Source organism: Xenopus laevis, chromosome 7S (assembly GCF_017654675.1).
Source record: "Xenopus laevis strain J_2021 chromosome 7S, Xenopus_laevis_v10.1, whole genome shotgun sequence".
Taxonomy (NCBI): Eukaryota; Metazoa; Chordata; class Amphibia; order Anura; family Pipidae; genus Xenopus; species Xenopus laevis.
Window position 1 is genome coordinate 8,246,658 of NC_054384.1, and position 23,102 is coordinate 8,269,759.

At 40.8% G+C, this 23,102-nt stretch overlaps 1 protein-coding gene across 1 annotated transcript in view; it reads right to left on the reverse strand.

Moving 5' to 3' along the window:
- LOC108697176 (ankyrin-3) overlaps nucleotides 1–23,102 on the reverse strand; it is a 197,712-nt gene that overhangs the window by 58,432 nt on the left and 116,178 nt on the right. Inside the window, exons 24-29 of the mRNA XM_041570861.1 lie at nucleotides 15,506–15,629; nucleotides 13,317–13,328; nucleotides 10,780–10,867; nucleotides 3,709–3,815; nucleotides 2,792–2,824; nucleotides 494–718 (exon numbers count right to left, since the gene is read on the reverse strand). Of these exons, the coding sequence (XP_041426795.1) occupies nucleotides 494–718; nucleotides 2,792–2,824; nucleotides 3,709–3,815; nucleotides 10,780–10,867; nucleotides 13,317–13,328; nucleotides 15,506–15,629 (589 nt within the window). The remainder of the gene's footprint in view (nucleotides 1–493; nucleotides 719–2,791; nucleotides 2,825–3,708; nucleotides 3,816–10,779; nucleotides 10,868–13,316; nucleotides 13,329–15,505; nucleotides 15,630–23,102) is intronic.

The window sequence follows — 23,102 nt, forward strand, 5'->3', positions numbered from 1 at the left end:
TGAACTAACGTCATGGACAAAATCCACGTCCAATGGGTTTTCAGCCAACCTGCATGCCACTACCCAAATTATTCTGTAAGAACTAATGACTGGATTGTAACTATATGATGGATACTTTGATACTATCCCAGCATCACATTTAGATTAACCTTATTGTGGTTTTTCCCTAATTTATTTACTTATACTATGGGACACATTCAAGCAGATAGGTACATGGTCATGACCTATAACAAGTAGTTTATGGGAGGTGTTTTCTATATGTAGGTGAGATTTGACCTCAGAGTTTCAGTGATATCATGTGGCACATTCAGAATGAGGTGAAAGCAGAGACAGTTTTTGAGAGCATATGGACATAAAGTTGGAATGAGTGGTCGCAGATAGGTGGTTCATGCCTTTGGCAAAACACACCTTAAAATACATATACTTTGGTAACTGCAATGAAATGAAGAAACAAAATGCAAGACATCCCAAAAAAGAGTAGTTGCAAATTTACCCCAGAAACTGTGCACCAGAAGGACCCATTTCTACAAGCCTGCTGGCGAGACCTTCCCCTTCTACCATTGGCGGAGGTGTGGCCAGTTTGTGTCTCTTCACTAGTCGGCATGTGATACGAGTAGGTGCCGTGCACTTCCTCGGGGGAATAATAATTCGCATCCCATTGTGCCGACTGCCTCTCATGGAACCTCCTCGAGCGTCGACCATGAAGCTAACCAGAAAACTGTCAAGAGATAGAATAACGTCATAAAGAATATATTAAAATGTTGAATGTAACAAATGAAAAGATCTGCCTAAGCCAATGGATTACTATCATTATTATAAGTCACAAACACTGCAGAGCAGCTGATCTGTTAATACACACAGATAAGGAAAAATTAATATGTGAACAAGCAAATACAATATATAATGTGCTAAATATTATTATAGCTTTATGAAGATTTCAACCTTTTGGTCTGTTTTATAGGTGACAATACTCTGTTATATCACAGCACAACGAGCTGTATGGAATTTCTCATTAATAGGGAATACACTGAAAGCAGGGTTCCAATTTGGGATTCGTCGAATCAAAGCACTTTTTGAATTCAACCAATTTTCGTTCACAATCACAACTGATGCACCTTATTCTTTTTCTCAATTTTTAATTTTTAAATTCTTTTGTGGATTTGGCCTTAGACCTATTGGAATAAATATGGATTTGGTGCATCCCTACTTAATGAAAGGGATTGTTCCAATGCTGCTCCGAGTCCTCTGTTAAAAGAAACAGCACATTTCTTTCTGTCTATTAAGTACACATGGGCTTCTGTATCTGACTTCCTGTTTTCAGCTTAAACCTCCAGGGCTAGGGCTTGAGCATGCTCAGTTTGCTCCTCTCTCTCCCTCCCTCCTCCCCTCCCTTCTGTAATCTGAGCCCATGTAAAGCAACTGAAAAAAGTCTTTATTTTTGCTGTACAATCTGAAAACAACTGAAATGAAAAAGGAGTTTTAAAGGTGAACAATCACTTTTAATATATGTCATTATGCAGATATAAAAGAATACCTTTGTTGAGTAGCCTCATTTTTGGCAATATTTTTAGAATAATAACAGTAATCCGGTTATATTAATTGGATATATTTTCCCTTTGAACCATGTTTGTTGAACCAGCAAAACCAGTGATTCCAGACGTGGCACACCAAGAAATATTTCATCGTACAGCTTGGAGGTATCTAAATTACCCCGGTAGTTTTAACAACAACATTTGGCAAAGGTAAGTGGATAAATACAAAAGGCACAGCATGTATTTATAGCTCACACAAAGCACCTTTGATACAGATATTTCTCTTCCAGAAAACCAAGTGTTTCTGCGAGTTTTAAAATATCTACAGCTTTCCCAGGCATTGCCCAGTATAAAGATTGAATATCTGAAATCCTCTACTGGGCGACCTTATACGACAAATGCCCTTTAGTGTGACTGTTAAACTGAGCAGCTGAAAGAAGATGCAGTTTGCAAAAGGTTAGCATCTAATTCTACAAATCAATCTACAAAGGAGACCAACATACAAGTGTGTTAGACTGGCCAAGGGTCATACTGGACAATTGGGGGCCCACCGGGTTCCAAACTTCGGTGGCTCCCGTGCACATGCGGAAACGCTGGAGCGTGGCCACACAATATTGTTTTGGTGGTCAGTAGATCAGGGGAGCAGGTCTGGGCTGGAGGGGGCCCATGATGGCCGGAGCCCACCGGGTTTTTTCTCAGTGTCCCGCCGGCCCAGTCCGACTCTGGACTGCCCCCCCCCCCGGGATACCAGGAAAACTCCAGTTGGACCTGTTTAAAATAGCCTCAGCTGTTATGGGGAGGGCACCACTTTTCTTGGAACTAAAGTCCTGCTGTTGAGCTATATACAGTATATATTTCAGAAAACTTAATTGCTATAATGCCATGTTGTGCTAAATCATTGTCAGCAATACATAGTAACATAGAAAGTTAGGTTGAAAAAAGACACACGTCCATCAAGTTCAACCTTTAAATCTATTTTAACCTCCTAGTTGATCCAGAGGAAGGCAAAAACCCCATTGGAAGGTTGCAAACTAATCGCATTGGCCTGTGGAATAATATAAGGCTATGGGTGCTGTAGCAGAGCATTATGGGAGATACTGTGTAAGAATACCCGGGATGTAGTAAGTTTGCCCCGACTGCCGTTTTGGGACATGAGCCGAGGTGCAACTCAGTATTCAGCGCAGAACTGTAAACTAAATCCTATGTTAGTACAATTAGCATAAAAGCCAACAAAAACACACACAGATCAGGGTTATCACCTTGCATCATATTGTGGGAGTGAAGAGACATAACTGCAAAATAATACAAAGCATAAAAAAAATCATATCAAGCAAAGAGACACAAAAGAAAGATCTAAAAAAAAAAACCCTAAAGGAAAAAAATAAACCTTCTGCCTGGAAATGTATAAAAGTGAAGAGAGGTTATTTTACGCCTACGGCCTCTCCATTCACAGCCTGTGAGTGAACACTCCCTGAAACAAAACACTTTTTGATCAACCGCCTGCAGGTTTCAACTAATGCCAAAGATAGTGTTTTCTAGAAAGAGGTGACTCCAAAAAAAATCTACGGTTTTTATTGTAGGGCTCAGGGAAATACAGCATGGAAAGACTAAAGAAAATAACTACTGATGGGCGAATTTGTCCCGAATGCGAATTTTGATGCCGGCGTCAATTCGCGGACATCAAAACTGACGCTGGCGACAATTTTGACACCTGCAACAAATTTGACGTGCGCCTATTTTGTCCAATTGCATTAAAATCAATGGGCGCGTGCAAATTGATGCCGGCTCGCTAAATATAACTCTACAATCAGGGACTTCTAGGGGCGTAACTACAGAGGAAGCAGACCCTACGCTGCAGGGGGTGCAGGAGGCATAGGGTGCCCCATCAAGCCCTAATTAATGAGTACATTTTAATACATATTGGTAATACAGGGAAATCTCTGGATCTTTTGGGAGCCTTAAAATGATTTTGCTGTGGGGCCCAGTAACATCTAGTTACACCACTGGGGACCTCCCAGTATCCCTTGAGAGAGGGGCAGATGGGACATTCTTGAATTTCTTACACAAATATGGTTTTTACTACATTACTGTAAAATACTGTAGACTTAAGGTTGACGGCTAACATATTTTCCAGCAATACTGATGGTGGGCAATAAGAAAACGTAAATGTACTCACCCAGAATGCACCGGACTGGAGACTAGGTTGACATTGTCCAGGGTGTCCGCGGCCCAGCTGTAATGGCGCAGAGAGTCCGAATCGAAGTCTCTGGTTAATGAAAGGTGCTGGAACAGACACAGGTTAGAAAGTTTGAATAACAGAACTATACAAGAATGCAGGTAAAAATGACTATTGATTGATGAAGTTGAAGATAAATATCATTAAGATGTGATGGCACAATGGGGTTAACAGCCTCCACCACCTTACACTGGAGATTCCTTTAATTATTTTAAGTCTAAGTTACCAGACACTGCTTAACAACCTGGATTACCGTGTACAGATCTCAACACTATGAGCCCATAGCAATGTTTTTTTTAATGTAGTTTTCTTCAGTCAATAACTTAAAGGAACAGTAACACCAAAAAAACTAACATTTTAAAGTAATGAAAATATAATTAACTGTTGCACTGCACTGATAAAACTGGTGCTTCAGAAACTCAACTATAGTTATTGAGTAGCCATGGGGGCAGCCATTCCTGCAGTGTCGGACTGGAACACCAGGGGCCCACCCAAATACCTTAGACCAGGGGCCCACCAAAAAAACCTTAGACCAGTGGCCAACTCTCTACTATATTCTTCCTCTCACTCAACCTCCAGTCTCCTAGTCTCTTTTGTTTACATACCATAATCTATTATTCCATCTATTTAGGCTCTTTGTTCTCATAGAATGGCCATGAAATAGGTCAAGATTGAGCAGCATGAGGGCCCACTGACACCTGGGCCCACCGGAAGTTTTCCTGGTATCCCGGTGGGCCAGTCCGACACTGCATTCCTGTCATGTTTTGGAAGTCGAGGAAGAATAGAGTATAACTGCTTTATTAGCAGGTTCATGCAGCCATTACACGTCAACAGTAACTTCAACACTTTTAAGCTGTATAGAAAGTACTATGTATACACAGTATAACTCTAGTGCACAGTGACACCTACAGGCCATTTGTATAAACACTACAATTCCAAAGTGAGAAGAGTGAAAAGGCACAACTTACACAGCAGATAACAGATAAACTCTGTAGAATACAATGGGACTGCTTGTTTATATAAACTATAGTAGTACTTATCTGTTATCTACTGTGTATCCTGTGCTTGAATGGCTGCCCCCATGGCTACACAGCAGCTTGTTTATATAAACTATAGTAGTACTTATCTGTTATCTACTGTGTATCCTGTGCTTTAATGGCTGCCCCCATGGCTACACAGCAGCTTGTTTATATAAACTATAGTAGTACTTATCTGTTATCTACTGTGTATCCTGTGTTTGCATGGCTGCCCCATGGCTACACACAGGGCCGGACTGGGAGTAAAAAGCAGCCCTGGCAAAAAAAAATCAAAGCAGCCCACACAGAAATGCGTGCTGGTCTTTAATTTAAACACGAGCATATTTTATATATATATATATATATATATATATATATATATATATATATATATATATATATATATATATATATATATATATATATATATATATATATATATATATATAGTCATAAACAAATACAAAAGGAGTACATTTTAGTTTCTAATAGTGCATCCTATAAGATACATACCAATAGACATTTAAATTTATGTTTGCTTATCATTTATAGTAGGGGGTACATTATCCCTTATAATACATGAGTGATACTCAGAGTTCCCTGTATAACTCAGCCTGCAGCCTTGTGCCTTTATATGGTCACAGAACAACCCCTCAGTGACTTCTAATATCCTTATCATTTACAGTAGGGGGTACATTATCCCTTATAATACATGAGTGATACTCAGAGTTCCCTGTATAACTCAGCCTGCAGCCTTGTGCCTTTATATGGTCACAGAACCCCTCAGTGACTTCTAATATCCTTATCATTTACAGTAGGGGGTACATTATCCCTTATAATACGAGTGATACTCAGAGTTCCCTGTATAACTCAGCCTGCAGCCTTGTGCCTTTATATGGTCACAGAACAACCCCTCGGTGACTTCTAATATCCTTATCATTTACAGTAGGGGGTACATTATCCCTTATAATACATGAGTGATACTCAGAGTTCCCTGTATAACTCAGCCTGCAGCCTTGTGCCTTTATATGGTCACAGAACAACCCCTCAGTGACTTCTAATATCCTTATCATTTACAGTAGGGGGTACATGAGTATACATGAGTGATACTCAAGAGTTCCCTGTATAACGCAGCCGGCAGCAGTTCTAGAGGTACGCAAGTTAAGTGCAGCACCGCAGGGCCGGTCTTATCAAGTGTGGGGCTATTTTGGTGGGGACCGTTAGACTGAGTTGCCAGCTGGCATACCACAGGGACTCTAGTGCCTGTCTCTGCTTCTCTCCTGCTAACTGTTGCTGTAACCCTGCCTTTTAGTGATGTTGCGGGCCGACCCGAGGCCCGCGGAACCCGCAGGTCGGGCGGGTTCAGGCCGACCCCTGGACAAAATGCGCGGGTCACGGGCGGGTGCGGGTTGAGCTCTTCTGCTGCTCTCCCAGCCGACCAAGTACTGCCGGCTTCAGGCGCCGGAATATATAGACTTCCACCTGCCCTGCCCCGCCTGTGACGTTACTGCAGGGCGGGTCTATAAATAAAGGGGAGCAGCGGGCCCGGGTTGGGTGCGGGTAGGGAGCGGGCGGGTTAGGGTCGGGTGCGGGAGCGGGCGGGTTAGGGTCAGTCACTACTGCCTTTGTACCGTATCACTTCCTTGTTCCATTAGCCCTAGCACTTAATGGAACATAGTGGCCCACAACTATTTCATACTATCACAGCCCACTGCCGAAGAATTACAGAAAGAAAAGAGGAGAGATACTTTCTACTTTTTTCAAATTCTCACTCATAACCCTTCATTTTTACACCCTTCACCATTTAGCTTTACTTTTTTTTCCAGATTTCTCTCCTTTAATTCCTTATTCTGCTTCCCCATCTTCACTCCTATTTATTTTGCCCCATTATTTTTTATTAGATCAGCCTCTCCTTTTTTTTCAATTGTTTAGTCCAAAAAAATGGATAATTGCCTCTTACTGTGGCAGGGAGCATTGCATTCAGGCGCAGCACAGGCAGGCCAGCAATCAGCATAAATATGATCCGCACCTCTCCACACCTATACAGTAGTGTGCTGCAGCTGTCTGTGCTGATGTGGGCGCGCTGAGACAGAGGACTGACAGACCATGCTGCAGGCCCTGTTCCTCCGACTTCCACTGTGAACGCAGCAACAGCAGCAGCAGAGAACGGAGAGACGTGGGAGGGGCGGAGCCACAGTGGGAGCTAGGACGGAGGAGCGGTCCTAGAGCCCTCCAGATGCATTGAAAGGTACAGTAAAGTCTAATAAATATTATTTCTCAGGAGCGGCCCACTTAAGCAAAATATAGAGCGGCCCTTAGGGCAAATGCCCGACCACACAGATTGCCAGTCCGGGCCTGGCTACACAGCAGCTTGTTTATATAAACTATAGTAGTACTTATCTGTTATCTACTGTGTATCCTGTGCTTTAATGGCTGCCCCCATGGCTACACAGAGCTTGTTTATATAAACTATAGTAGTACTTATCTGTTATCTACTGTGTATCCTGTGCTTGAATGGCTGCCCCCATGGCTACGCAGCAACTTCTTTATAAAAGCTATAGTGGTGTTTCTGAACATACCCACCAGTATGGCCAGCGCAGGGCATCAGTAAATTATATTGTCATTCCTTTAAAACACTGATTTTTAGATGTTACTGTTCCTTTACATACCTACATATACATTGCATCTCTTCTCTTGTTCCCTAATGTATGCTACGTTATCCACAAACATGCTGTGGGGTGCCAGTAACTGCGGTTAATATAACACAGATTAGGAAAAGGCTATGATGAACAGAGGTTTGTCAGTAAACTACAGATGGAATGGGAGAATCGTTAGCCATGTTTTGGCCTCTGTCCAGGTCTGGCTTTTGTCAATGTCAGGGCAACCATCCAAAGTCCATAAATTCATTTCTTAAAAATTCCAGCCGTTAAGACAGCTCCAGCATTGCAAATGCTAAAAAGGGTTGTTCACCTTTAAATAACTTTTAGTAAAATGTATTCAATGTCCTCAACTGAAACTTTTTTTTTTTTTAGCAATATCTTAAAGGGAAACTGTCATGGGAAAACAAACATTTTTCAAAATGAATCAGTTAATAGTGCTGCTCCAGCAGAATTCTGCACTGAAATCCATTTCTCAAAAGAGCAAACAGATTTTTTTATATTCAATTTTGAAATCTGACATAGGGCTAGACATATTATCAATTTCCCAGCTGCCCCCAAGTCATGTGACTTGTGCTCTGATAAACTTCAATCACTCTTTACTGCTGTGCTGCAAGTTGGAGTGATATCACCTCTTCCCTTTCCCCCCCAGCAGCCAAACAAAAGAACAATGGGAAGGTAACCAGATAGCAGCTCCCTAACACAAGATAACAACTGCCTAGTAGATCTAAGAACAACAATCAATAGTAAAAACCCATGTCCCACTGAGACACATTCAGTTACATTGAGAAGAAAAAACAGCAGCCTGCCAGAAAGCATTTCTCTCCTAAAGTGCAGGCACAAGTCACATGACCAGGGGCAGATGGGAAATTGACAAAATGTCTAGCCCCATGTCAGATTTCAAAATTGAATATAAAAAAATCTGTTTGCTCTTTTGAGAAATGGATTTCAGTGCAGAATTCTGCTGGAGCAGCACTATTAACTGATTCGTTTTGGAAAAAAAACTTTTTCCCATCACAGCATCCCTTTAACAAGGGATGCATTATTGTGCTTATTATAGAGACTCCCATTCTAAAGTTAATCCTACTTGAGTGGATCCCAATTACCCGTTAGTCCAGGACATGCACTTAAAGACCAGCAGTCTTCTCCGAATTCAGTGATATCTATTATTCATCTGCCTGACAGCTGCTCGAGGTCTGCTTGTGAGCAGATGGTTGCTATTTCTTGTTATTTAGATTTTATTATAGAGTTCTTATATAAGTACTTACATTCCCACTGGAATTATGTGTCAGCTTCAGGTTTGGTTTTTATAATGTACAGGTTTTACACTATATGAAATGTTATATTATAGTGAAACTGTTAATGACACTCTGTCCATTACCTAGTCATTAGTTTGAGAAACAATCTGCCTCTAAAGCTGACCATACACCTAAATATCTACTAGTTTGTTGAAGTCACCAAAGAAGTATATCTTGACCCAGGGTTCAAAGAATCTCATCAGTCTGATTTAGGTCAAATTCGGTTGATAAAATGGATCAAAAAAGGGTCGTATACAGACCCATCAGGGCCCAACACAGTTATCAACTAAAGTGATTATCAAACCTATGAGATACAGTATCTGACCAATCCTCACAGATAGATGGGCTGTCACTTTTACTTTGGTCTGGAGTCAGAAGCTAATGCTGGCGTGTTTGGTAGGACCACCTTCATTTTTGGGGATCTGTGGCCATATCCTCCAAACAAGAAGATCTTTTCACCTTGAGGTGGGCAATATTGGGCTGATCTGATCATTTGGCCAATGATCAGATCACAATTGCTGCCCATTGGAGGCCCTTTGGGCAAGGACTATATCAATAAATAGATGTGGTACTTGGTCCAACTATGGGGCAGATTCACTAACCAGCAAAAAATTTGCCAGCGACATCTTTGCACCCATCGCCACACTTCACCAGGGGAAAATTTGCTCAGACAACGCTAATTTATTAAGATGCAAAATTGAGTCCAGGGCGCCGAACGCTGGCGAATTTTTTATAGCATTACTTCAAAGTGAAGATGCGCTAGCGTTCAATTCATTATATACACTATAGTCATGGCTATTTCACCGGTATTTCAGTAAACTGCATTCTCCACAGTCCACACACTAGCACAATATATTCAAGCAGGTATTTCTGCACATCTTGAAGCATAAGGAGCAGTGTGCGGGCAGCCTATTGTGCATTTGCAAATTGTGTGCTCTGTTCCTCGTACAATGAAAAAACACTAGGCATATTGGTCCATAGAGCAGGTATAGCAACATGCAGTTAATGCAAGCTCTTTGTATGTGCCATTTATATGGTTGTAATTCTGCAACTATTTTTGCACAAAACATTCATCAATGAACCCTACAGTACCTGTACCTGATTGGAACAATTTTACAGAATTTTTCCTCTGCAGACTATTTCTTGTATGCACCAGATGTGCACCAGAAATTATTATAGTGGAAATACAACTGGATTAAGAGTAAATTCAGCAAAGCCTTATGCTTAGTGGTTCAGGTAAAAGTTATATTCGTTTTAAAGGGGACCCGTCACCCAAAAGAATTATTCAAAATCCTATTTTATCACATCAGTCAAGCAAAATGAACTTTAATTACACTATATAAATGATTTGAATCTTGTTTCCTTCCATCTGGGAATTCATAATTATAACAAGCAGGCAGGAGCCAATTTGTGGACACTGTTATTAATTCAAGCTTTGCATCATCTCAGAATTTAGTTTGTGCACCAGAATGGGGGACCTGATGTCCATCCCCATGTCCTGGTTACACAATTAAATGGTGAAGAGAACGGGGAAATGTGGGGATGGCAGTGATATTTAGGAAGTGCTATATGGAAAGTGAAAGTTATTGCCTAAGGCAGAGGTCCCCAACCTTTTTTACTTGTGAGCCACATTTAAATGTAAAAAAGAGTTGGAGAGCAACATAAACATGAAAGTCCATGGGGATGAAAAATAAGGGCTGTGATTGGCTATTTGGTCGCCCCTAGGTGTACTGGCAGCCTAAAGGAGGGTCCCTTTGGCAGTACACCTGGTTTTTATGCAACAAAAACTTGCCTCCAAGCCAGAAATTCCAAAATAAGCGCCTGCTTTGAGGCCACTGGGAGCAACATCCAAGGGGTTGGAGAGCAACATGTTGCTCGCGAGCTTCTGGTTGGGGACCACTGGCCTAAGGCATAGAGGAGGGGCAGGCAATATTTGATTGACAGCTGAGAGCTTTAAACACTTCTATTATACAGATTTTTGTGTCTGGGTGACAGGTCCACTTTAATTTAGGAAATGACCCAAGAATAAAATCTACTCACTTGATCTTTGGAAGGTGCAAGAAGCTCTTCAATCATCATGCTGTCCCGAGCAAAGGAACTCCGGTTCAGTGTGTAGGACCTATCCGAACTGAAGGAGCGGAGACTGTTGTATTTACAAAATACCACAGTACACGTGGATGATAATGAGATGAATGAAAAAAAACAAAAAAAGGGATACAATGAATGCAGCTTCCAGGGCAAGCAAGATATATGAATAAAATAAACCTGAAGGCTTTTGTGGAAAATGGATGCATTCAGAGCGAGACAGCATGGAAAGGAATACTGTTTGCAGAGAACAGAATTATCCAGATGATTTACACCTTTTAAAAGAAAATTCAGAATTGGCATGAGAACTCTGAAGCTCTTGGCAAGCTGCTGAGCCAATGATACTGATGCCCATTTATTGGAAGAATGTGGCAGTAAACAGAACTGGTGTGGTTGAACACACCAGTTATATCCTGGAAGTTACATGACAGGCAACGTTCCATGCAAAGTCATTGCCAAACTCTAGAAGCCAAATAAATTCAGAAGGTCACTCAAGCTACTCAACATAGGCCAACACACAACTCATTGGGGCAAAAGAGGTACTTCTGGTATTTTACAGATACATGCATGTAAACTGAAACAAATACAGTAACTATAAAAAAAATACACAGTAAATCCAATAAAATCCCTCAAAATTAATTTAAAGGAATGTCAACTTCTGAACTCAAGAACTCATGAAACAATGTTGGTACCCAATGTTGGTTCCCAAGATGCTTCAAACATTGGCATCGAGATCCAATTCTTGGAAATTGTAAATTTCACAGATATATTTGAGAATTGTTTGGTTTCATTAATATCTGGAATGTCTAAGCAAGATATTGCATGTGCAGATTTCCCAGCATACTATATATATATATATATATATATATATATATATATATATATATATATATATATATATATATATATATATATATATATATATATATATATATATATACCGTATATACTCAAGTATAAGCAGTCCCGTGTATAAGCCGAGGTACCTAATTTTACCTCCAAAAACTGGCAAAGTTTATTGACTCGAGTATAAGACGAGGGTGAGAAATGCAGCAGCTTCTGGTAAGTTTCAATCAAAAAATTTAGGGTTTCTGTTTAGGGTGCCGGCGTCTCGTTTTTGGATGCCGGCGACCATTCTTGGAGGTCGGCGAATATTCTTGGAGACTATTCTTGGACGCCGACGACTATTCTTGGACGCCAGCGACTATTCTTGGGCGCCGGTGACTATTCTTAGACGCCGGCGACTGTTTTTGCGCTTGACCCGAGTATAAGCCGAGGTAGAGTTTTTCAGCATATTTTGGGGGCTGAAAAACTCGGCTTATACTGGAGTATATACGGTATATATATATACACACACTCACTATCTCCAAAAGTATCTGGACACCTGCCTATCCAACTTCTAATTTTTTCGAACCAAGGTCAACCTTGTTGACTTTGCTTCCATTGAGTCACAAGAGCATTAGGGAGGATGGGCAGTGATGTAGGGAATCAGACCTGGCTCCCTATTGGTGAGGTGCTCAGTAGGGTTGAGGTCAGGACTCTGTAGGCGAATCAAGTTCTTCTGGCCAAACTGAGCATGAACAGACCTTACTTTATGAATAGTAGACATCAACAAATTGAAACAAGAAAGAATCTTTATACCACTCCAGTTGGCCTAGTGTACAATGAGGTCAGGCTTGTGTGTGGCTGCTAATACACAACAAAGCCATGATCCGGATGAATAGGGGATTTATCAATTCGAATTTATGAGAGTTTTTTTTTACTGTAATAAATTCAAATATACTCACAACTGGAATGGGAGGTTATTTAAGAAAAAACTCGAACGTCTCAAACTCGAACTAATATTACCGACCCGAAAACTCGAATCAAATTCAAATAAAATTCAACTAAACTCGAATCGAGTCAGGAAGGCTATTAACATCTTCAAACGGGTCACTGGACCTCTGCCATTGACTTATACATGAACTGGGCAGGTTTTAGGTGGCGAATAATCGGATTCAATTGCTTCCAGGGTCCAGGTATGATAAATCTCAAATTCAAATTCGAGTTTTGATTATTCCCAACTGGAGTTTTGACGAAAAATCCAACTCAAAAATTCAAATTTACAATTCGACCCTTAATAAATCTGTCCTTAATGTTAATGTCTCTTCCAGAGATGGTTTTGAACTTGATAGCGAGTGCTCCTAAGAGATGACCAGATACTTTTGACCATACAGTGTGTCTCGATAATTATGGTACCATAATTACTATATTTTGATTGGGGAACTTTATTTCTATATATTTGAAGGTTACCATATGATCTTCGTAAAAGGGAAATTTTTCTTTACGTAAACCATTTTTCACTAAGGAATGGTGATGAGTATACAGAGAAAAATGGTTACTGACTTGTATTAAACACAAAAAAGAAAAATTAATTTACACGGCACTGCACAGACTGATGGGATGGAAATAAACAATGGTTTTAAAAACAGCCTGTTGCCAAGCCATCTTACCTGATTTTAGGACTAGATATAAAGACATTTATAATGAGGAAAAACAGAAAGCGAAACAAAAATCAGAGTACATGCAAAGATTCACGAACCAAAGCTGTAGAGGCAAATCATTTACAATATGGTTTATTTGAGCTAGTGTATAACATAGTATACCAATTCTAAAGTGCCATTGCGAGTAGTTCCGACAGCAAGTATGCCAGACTCACAGCCACGGGTGTCTGCAGAAGGGGGCAAGAGGGGGCAGTTGCCCCACCCTGACTTCTCCAGCTAGTTCCAAGAATTTGTTTTTAAATTGAACACAAAACATTTTTTATACCACCCACCCCAAGGCAAGTCTTAAAGGGGACCTGTCACCCTAAGCAATAATCCCAATTTATTTTCATTCATGTTAGCTAAGTAAAATAAACTTTACTTACATTATATTTATTATTTAAATGTTATCTCCTTCAGTCTTGGAATTAGTTATTAAGACCAATTGTGTATCACAAATCCTTGTGTTTGCACCAGAATGGGGAACCTAATGGCCATGGGCAGTGCCCTACATAATTATAGAGCCTGAGGAGGGAAGGGGAAATGTGAGGAGAGCAGCGACATGTAGGAAGTGCTGAATGGAAAGTGAAAGTAATTGACTGCCCCGCCACTATATATTTTATTGACAGCTCAGATATTTAAACACCTTTATAACAGGTATGGATGTTTTAAAGGAGAGGCTAAAATTAAGTATGTTTTATCAGAAAGGTCTATATAAATACACCAGTAAACCCTCAAAGTAATGCTGCTCTGAGTCCTCTGTCAAATGAAACAGCACATTTCTTTCCTTCTATTGTGTACTCATGGGCTTCTGTATCAGACTTCCTGTTTTCATCTTAAACCTCCAGGGCTAGGGCTTGAGCATGCTCAGTTTGCTCCTCTCCCCCTCCTCCCCTCTCTGCTGTAATCTGAGCCCAGAGCTTTGAGTGAGCAGGGAAACTCAGGCAGGAAGTGATGTCACACCAAGAAAATATGGCAGCTGCTATCCTAAACAAACAGAGAGAGCTTCTAGAGCTGTTTACTCAGGTATGGTAAAGCATTCTACAGAATAAATAGTGTTATAGCTTGCACTTTTGTGGCTAATCTATTGGCAATAAACTGCTTTGCTATATTTCCTTCTCCTTTAATGATAAAAGTAATTTGTGTTTCATGTTTAATTGGCAAAGGACTTTCAATATACAGCTTTTAATGGTGACAGGCCCACTTTAATTAGGTTTTCTTCTGCATTGTCATAAATAGGTTCATCTTCAGTGGGATGCTACCCTATGTGATATAAGCCTACTTGCTGATTTTCTGTGGACACCTATGCTCCCAGCCCTCCAGCATCCGCGAACAACAGCTGTATATTAATATTTATACTGCAGCACTATCATGTGGTACATTGAATTAGCAAATATCTACAGCCAGCTTTACTTCCCTGAACATTATAAGAATCGCACATTTCCTATAATAAAGATACACTTGACATTGATTATGCAGATCCATAGACTTCCTGGAACATGTCAGACAATCCACTTCACTTGTTAATAAACGACAACGTCTGATTCCCGACGCTACAGTAAAGCAAGGAATCGCCACACTAATTGCCAGGATATAAACTCGGGAGTTGCACAGTCCATGAAGAAAAGAAAGGCTTATTTATTAGCCTGAGAACATGATTTCCCTGTCGGCAAACAAACTGCAGATAAGTGGCACAGCCTGGATTATCGAGCAGAGACACACTGCTTTGTTTGTTTCGGGCTCGGACCGGGAGACTGGATTTCTGATCTCAGAACCTAGGAGGGCTGCAGGCATCGGTATCACTGCCATCGAGATGCATTCCACAAGCAAAATGTAATATCCTGAGAAATGGACTGGTCTGTTGGGTCGCCAGAGATGCATGCAAAGCAATGCGGTGCAATATACTGATATAGGTATAGCATATAAATAATTTGGTCTTTATATATTTCCCTTTCGGTTCTGAGATGTTGCCGACGTGCCATAGACCGTGGTCCCTGGTTGCTATGGAAAATACAATCTACCAAAAGTTGTTGCTGTGTATGAGACCCTCAGCTATTGCACCAAAAGAATATCATGGTTTGCAAGAAAGCAGATAATGCGCTTAGTATATGTAATGATTTGCCATGTGAATGTGTAAGAGTTATACAGACCAACCCTACCTGGCAGATCTGGCTCCGATGCTGAAACCTGTGTATCCTTCTTGAGGCAAAGAGTCGTCTCCAAGTTCTTTCAAGTCCTGCGGCCCCAGGTACTTATCTGTGTCTCCCGTCATTGCATCCTCCCCTGAGAGAGCAAGTGGGAAAGCGTTAGACAAAACCGATTCTGCGATCCTTCCCAAAACACTGCTGTAGCGAATGCCTTCTGTGAGCTCTAAAATATCTAATTACTGTTATATAAACACCATAGGCCTTTTCCATGGAGAACAGTCAATACTTGACCTGTAGCACAGAGAAATGATTATGTCAGAACATAAATATCATCGACCCCTCTTGGATTAATTTAATCAACATATCTTCCAGGCATGTGACACTGGTAGGACTTTGCTTTGATTTTAGAGCAGGCTAGAGAGCAAACACTCTTGGCGTAGCTACAGGGAAGGTTCATTGGACAGAAAAGTGTCCTTGAAAAAACTATATGTAATGATGGTTACAGGTTTCTTATTATTTTTATCAAAGATGTCTAGCGGTTTGCCTTGCAGCTTCTACAGATCACTGTAAGTAAATCTGCCCATACACACAGGGAGGCACATTTATCAAAGGTCAAATTTCAAAATCATTTGAATTTTTTAAAAATTCAAATTGGGAGGTTATTGAAGAAAAAATTAGAATGTCTAATATTCGATCGAATGGTTCCAACCCAAAAATTCTAATCATATTCGATTTGTCCAAATTGAGTTTTTCTCCAAAAAAAACCCTTGAATGTCAGGAAGGCTATGAACATCTCCAAATGGCTCAACGGACCTCCGCCATTGCCTTGTACATGAACTCGGCAGGTTTTATGTGGCGAATATTCAAATTAGTACTGTTTCCGTGGTCGAGGTGTGATAAATCTCACATTTAAATTTACATTTGAATAGGGGGATTGAAATTATGATTTGTGAATTTTTATCTTCCCCTAAATGTTTGCGTCCATGGACAATTCTGATGGGGAGATTTGTCGCCAGTTGCCGTCAGCCATGGCCCTTACGCTATGAAGTCGCCCAAAGTTGCCTCAGGAGGAAACTACGGGCGTCTTCACGATGTGTTGGTTTTACAACTGCCGATTTCAGTTATCGGAGAAGCATTTTGGGGGATTTTTCACCTGCAGTTGAGCATTTTTATAGCAGGCAACAAATCTTCCCGTCCGCCATCACCCTAAAGGGGCAAGAGTAGTAGAGTGATTACTTAGCTTTAACAACTGGTTTCTTTAAAAAAAAAAAAAAAAAAACAAGCAAGTGATAAACAATGCAAGTTGGATTTCAAAGGGATAGTTCCTTCAGAGCGCCTTTAATTAGCTATCCATACAATGAATTGTCTACATCAGGGATCCCCAACCTTTAGAACCCGTGAGCAACATTCAGAAGTAAAAGGAGTTGAGGAGCAACACAAGCATGAAAAATGTTTCTGGGGTGCCAAATAAGTGATGTGATTGGCCATTTGGCAGCCCCTATGTGGACTGTCAACCCACATTGAGACTCTGTTTGGCAGTGCACCTGGTTTTTATGCAACTAAAACTTGCCTCCAAGCCTGGAATTCAAAAATAATCACCTACTTTGAGGCCACTTGGAGCAACATCACTGGTCTACATGAACCTTGCTTGAAGAACAGACAAAAGTTGGTCCTTTAGCAAGATCCCAAAATAAAGCTTGATTGGGCCACTTCTTACTTGGCCAATTCAATGAGATTGTAATGGGGGCCTACAAGGACACCTTGGGTGAAGACCACATTAACACAACACTGCAATCATTTTGTAACCTACTCCATAGATATCTAGTTGAATTTGGCCCCGATTTCAGGAAGGTTGTGGTGTAGGCACCATACACAAGCCAGAAGGTGACAACTTGCTCTAGAGGGGCCAAGCCGCCATCTTTTATCAGCGCACGTTTGGCCAGCTTTACAATTTGAATTATGTCTGATTAACTTTAACAGGTGCAAGCGGTGTAATAGCACCAGGGACAAGAAAATCCAAGGCCTGAAAATTCTATATGACATTTTGTTGCCCAGAAACTTTGTCTTTACAGTGGTTGCATCCACCATAGTGAATACGGCCCATCAAATGGCACTGTCCAAAAAAAGGCAACAGATATAAAAACTTGCTATTTCTACTGCACAAAAGCATGATATGCGACTAATGTTTCATTCCAATACACTTTGCTGCTTAAGGCAAAAGGGAAACTAAACCGCTTTGTTGATGCACTGCAGGTTTGTCAGAATAATCAATAACAAGGTATCATCCAAATAAAGGCCAAGTGCTGCTCCCTTTACTGAATACAATCCTTTTATGTTGCAGCCAGAGAGAGAAAGACTTGTGGAATTGCCTGCGGGCAGGGCAGTAGTCGGAACTAGCGCATGATACTGTGCGAGAAGAGATGTTTGCATTAAAGGATAAGTAAACCTTTAAAATAAGTGAATGTAAAATTGATGAGGTTTCTATTCGAAGCACTTTTGTAATTTGCATTCATTATTTATTCTCTTTAAATTCCAAGATATTAAGGGATACATGTAGTGTTAATATGAATGAATTTTGTTACAACAGCGTCACCTGCTGGTCAGTTTCCCACCAGTCTGACCACCAAGTAGTCAAGGAAGTTGTCAGGAGAAAGAAAGAGGCTGCTCTGATGTTCTTCTGCTTAGGAATAAAATTAGAAACCTTTCTCAAATCTTTCCTGAGCAGAAGAACATCAGAGCAGCCTCTTTCTTTCTCCTGACAACTTCCTTGACTACTTGGTGGTCAGACTGGTCTGAAATTGACCAACAGGTGGCGCTGTTGTAATCAAATTCATTCATATTAACATTACATGTATATCTTAATATCTTGGAATTAAAAGAAAATCAATAATGAAAGTACATTACAAAAGTTCTTAGAATAGCACTCTCATTCATTTTACATTTACTTATTTTAAAGTTTTACTTATCCTTTAAAGGAAAAGTATAACAATGAGTATAACAATGAGGAACAACGATTTATACTGTGTACTTAGTCAGAGATGAAATGAATTAAAATTTTATTTTGAAAAAAGTTTTCAAATATTTAGGCACCGAGAGACACCCCCAAAAAGCAGAACTGAAAGTGATGGTCGCTACTTGAGCACTTGGGGTGTTGGCACATCTTTCTAGTTGGTTCCTTTGCTAAAAAGAATTGCCATTCCCACATCCCAAATATTCAGGTAACGTTATTGTTTCTTCGCTGCTGGTAGCGACTTCATGTTCCATTGAAATAATATTGCAGCTTATCTCCAGCTAACGGATCTGCAAAGAAGGAGAATCACAGAAGCGGGCAAGGCTTTGTGGAAACGGAGTTTTGTCTGACTACTTCTAAACTGCTTTGATGGTACATGTAGTCAGAACCAGCAGTGCATTTACTGGTTTCAATTCCATTTAGCAGTTACAAACTCTGAATATGTGCAATTAATATTTGGGAAAGTGTATTTTTCTATTTGGGTTTCTATCCCTGAGCCATGGTGATACTGGCAGTTCATGGCAAGCTCAGGAGTTCTCTATTCCAGTGCCGAGGCTTTTAACACAGTAAATGTATTCTGTACAATCCACACACATAGAAGTATTCAGCTAATTCTAAACCTCACTTTCTATGCTCTTAGAGACATTGAAGGCAAGTACCGGAAGCTGCTCCTGACCCCCTGTTGTAAAGCTGTTTTGAAACACAGCAGGAGGGTAGGACAGATTCAAGAACAAAGACATATTTCCAGTGTATAAACCTGTATATATTTATCATTGCCATTTAATTGATCATATTCCCCTTTAGATGGTGGATCCACCATTCCATCTGCATTGCCAGTGCCATCCTCCTCTTCCTGACATACTAAATGTTATAGAATGGTCAATTCTAAGCAACTTTCCAATTGGTCTTTATTATTTATTTTTTACAGTTTTTTTTTTTTTAATTATTTGCCTTTTTCTTCTGACTCTTCAGCTTTCAAATGGGGGTCACTGACCCCATCTAAAAAACAAATGCTCTGTAAGGCTACAAATGTATTGTTATTGCTACTTTTTATTACTCATCTTTCTATTCAGGCTTCTCCTATTCATATTCCAGTCTCTTATTCAAATCAGTGCAGGGTTGCTGGGGTAATTAAAGCTGGCCCTAGATGTTGAGATTTTTAAAAGACCCAATCGTCATCGTGAGACCACGATTATCTCGAAACGATCGTACGAATTGTCCATCAACTAAAAATTTACCAGGAAAACAAAGGGGAGCTGCCTTCTTGTCCCTACAAAAATAGATAGATTGCACTGGGGCCGATAAAGATTTTTTAACCTGGCCGATCAATTTTCGGACAGATGACGGGCGAAAAATCGTAAGATGTGCGATCGTTCGAATCCCTCTATAATTTGATGGATTGGTTGGACTTCGCCAAAAATCGGTCGTTCGGCAAGAAAAATCTTTGTGTCTATGGGGAGCTTTAGACCCTAGCAACCCGATTTCTGAAATTGCAAACTGGAGAGCTGCTGAATAAAAAGCTAAATAATTCGAAAAACCACAAATAATAAGAAATGAAAACCGATTGCAAATTGTGTCAGAATATCCCTCTCTACATCCTACTAAAAGTTAATTTAAAGGAGAACAACTCATTTAACTGGGCTCCCCCGGGGCATTCCTACATTCCACAGGTGATATGTCCACGGTAGGGATGCACCGAATCCACCATTTTGGATTCGGCCGAACCCCCGAATCCTTTGCGAAAGATTCGGCCGAATACCGAACCGAATCTGAACCCTAATTTGCATATGCAAATTAGGGATGGGAAGGGGAAAACATTTTTTACTTCCTTGTTTTCTGACAAAAAGTCACGCGATTTCTCTCCCCGCCCCTAATTTGCATATGCAAATTAGGGTTCGGATTCGGTTCGGCCTGGCAGAAGGATTCGGCCGAATCCGAATCCTGCTGAAAAGGCCGAATCCCGAACCGAATCCTGGATTCGGTGCATCCCTAGTCCACGGACCCCCTGTCTCTTGTACAGCAGGTAAAGTAAGACAAATTCCAACTGAAAGGACTTTTTCTTTTTTTTCCGTTTTCCAACTACTCATTGCCTTTTCCATTGAGCTGCGACGAAGGAATTTTCGCTCTCTTTCTGCTTTTTCCATTACTAACGGCGAGGAAGAAAACACAGAATTTCCATTGGCCGGAGTCAGGAAGCCCCAGATCAGGGGACAGTTTAGCTTTAGTGGCCAGAAATCATCTATAAATACCCTGGTGCAACTAGACTCACACTATATCTAACCAGAGAGGAAAAACACAGATCATTTTACCGCCTCGCCCATTTTATTTTAGGATTAAAGTCAGAGTTGTGCGTCCGAAGGGGACAGGGAGAATTTTAGAGAACAAATCACACAGACAGTGGAAATGCCTTACTTGCTACTAGAGCCATGTTATCCAGAAATCCTTTGTGTACAAAAAAAAAAATCCTTTTGTTGCACACTCTTTCCCACAAACTAATATTTCAGGATCCTCGGAAGTTTGCCTTGTGACGGATAATATATCTCAGCCATGGCAGCTCCTGCTCAAATCCTCACAAATCCCACACAGCCAAACTCAATCCTTTCATATCATTGCCCGAACATCCATTTATAGTTTCCCCGGATTGGGACACAGCTCCGCAGCCAGTGAATGGTGCAACTGGGAACCCATGGAGTTTTTGTATGTTAATAGGGATCTGCTAAGGGGTGTGTGTCTGCTGTTTCTTTTTTTTTTTTCTTTCCAGTAATTTGAGCCTTAAAGGTGCAGTCTCTGATATTAGGACACTGGCCATATCACAATTTCATGCTCAGGAATTTTTATTTACTTTACAGGTGTTGGATGTGCTGCCTGGAATCCTTGGGACCTGCTTTTTTTCAGATAAGTACAGGTATGTGATCTATTATCAGGAAACCAGTTATCTAGAAAGCTCCAAACTATGGAAACATCATCTCCCATATTAATAGAATTAAACTGGAAATCTCAGGTGTTTTATTTGCCAGTTCACTGTTTTTGGGGGGGGACTGTATCCCCATTTCAAACTTTAGGGCAGAGACGCACGCTCAGATTCGGGGAGGTTTAGTCGCCCAGCAATAAATCCTCTCTTCTTTAAATCGGCGGCAGGATGGCATTTGGAGCTCTTCGTTTTCCGAAGTCGCTCGAAGTTTCCTCGTGAGGAAACTTCGGACGACTTCGTAAAGCAAAGCTCACCGATTGCCATCCCGCCGGTGATTTACATTCTATCCGATGGGAGGCAGTTTGGAGAGATTAGTCGCCCCAAAGAAGAGGAGATTTGTCGCCGGGTGACTGATAGGGTTGCCACCTTTTTAAAATTTCTTTACCGGCTGGTGGGGGGTGGGTACACAAAGGGGCTGACCGTGACATCAAAGGAGGCGGGGCCGCGCCACGGACACTTAAAGAACCACAAAGAAAAGCTAAATTCAAGGGGATTGGGGGCAGGCCGAGGGCTCTTTTTAATGTATTACAAATTTACCGGAAGTTACATTGCCGGTAAATTTGTTATACCGGCCCCGGCCTTGGCAGGTATTTTACCGGCCGGGTGGCAACCCCAGTGACTGATCTCCCTGAATCTGAGCTTGTGTCTCTGCCCTTAAATTTAGAAAAAGAACTGTAAGAAAACAAGTCGGTAAACCTTATACAAATACATTGTCCTTCCGTGACATAGAGATTGGGCAACCTCTAGCCCCGTCTGGAGCAAGGATCAGTAGGGTTAGGGCACGGGGACATTTATTTGACATTATCTTATCAGATCTGAAGAATGTCACAAGCAGTATTTTTCCACTCAGCTCGTTGGCTCCAGCCATTCTCTTTCTAAATAGCACTTTCACTGCACTTGTTTTTCCTGTTTTCCACCGGAGCTTTCTCATGTGCCTCCCAAATTCTCCTGTAATTTTTTTATTATTCACTCCTATTTTTAACTACAGGTTTGGGACCTGTTCTGAAGAATGCTCGGGACCTGGGGTTTTCTGGATAACAGATTTTTTCCATAATTTGGATCTGCATACCTTAAGTCTATTAGAAAATCATGTAAACATTAAATTAACCTAATAGGCTGGTTTTGCTTCCAATAATTATTAATTATATATATATATATATATATATATATATATATATATATATATATATATATATATATATATATATATATATATATAATTCTCAAAGCTTCAGGTTATGAATGGAAACATTCCCATTGTAGCTGGGCCGCTGGGCTTCCTGCTGCTTGTGAGGGTCAGGGCACACGCTCAGATTCGGGGAGATTAGTCGATCGCCGGCTAGAATGTAAATCGCTGGCGGGATGGCACTCGAAGCACTTCGTTTTCCCAAAGTCGCCTGAGGTTGCCTCACGAGGAAACTTCGGGCAACTTTGGAAAACAAAGCGTTTCGAGTGCCATCCGGCCGGCGATTTACATTCTAGCCAGTGGCAGGCAGTTCGGGGAGATTAGTCACTTCTGAAATTTACATTCATATATTTTTTTTTAATTCCAAGATATTAAGGGATACATGTACTGTTAATATGAATGAATTTTGTTCCAACAGCGCCACCTGCTGGTCAGTTTCCCA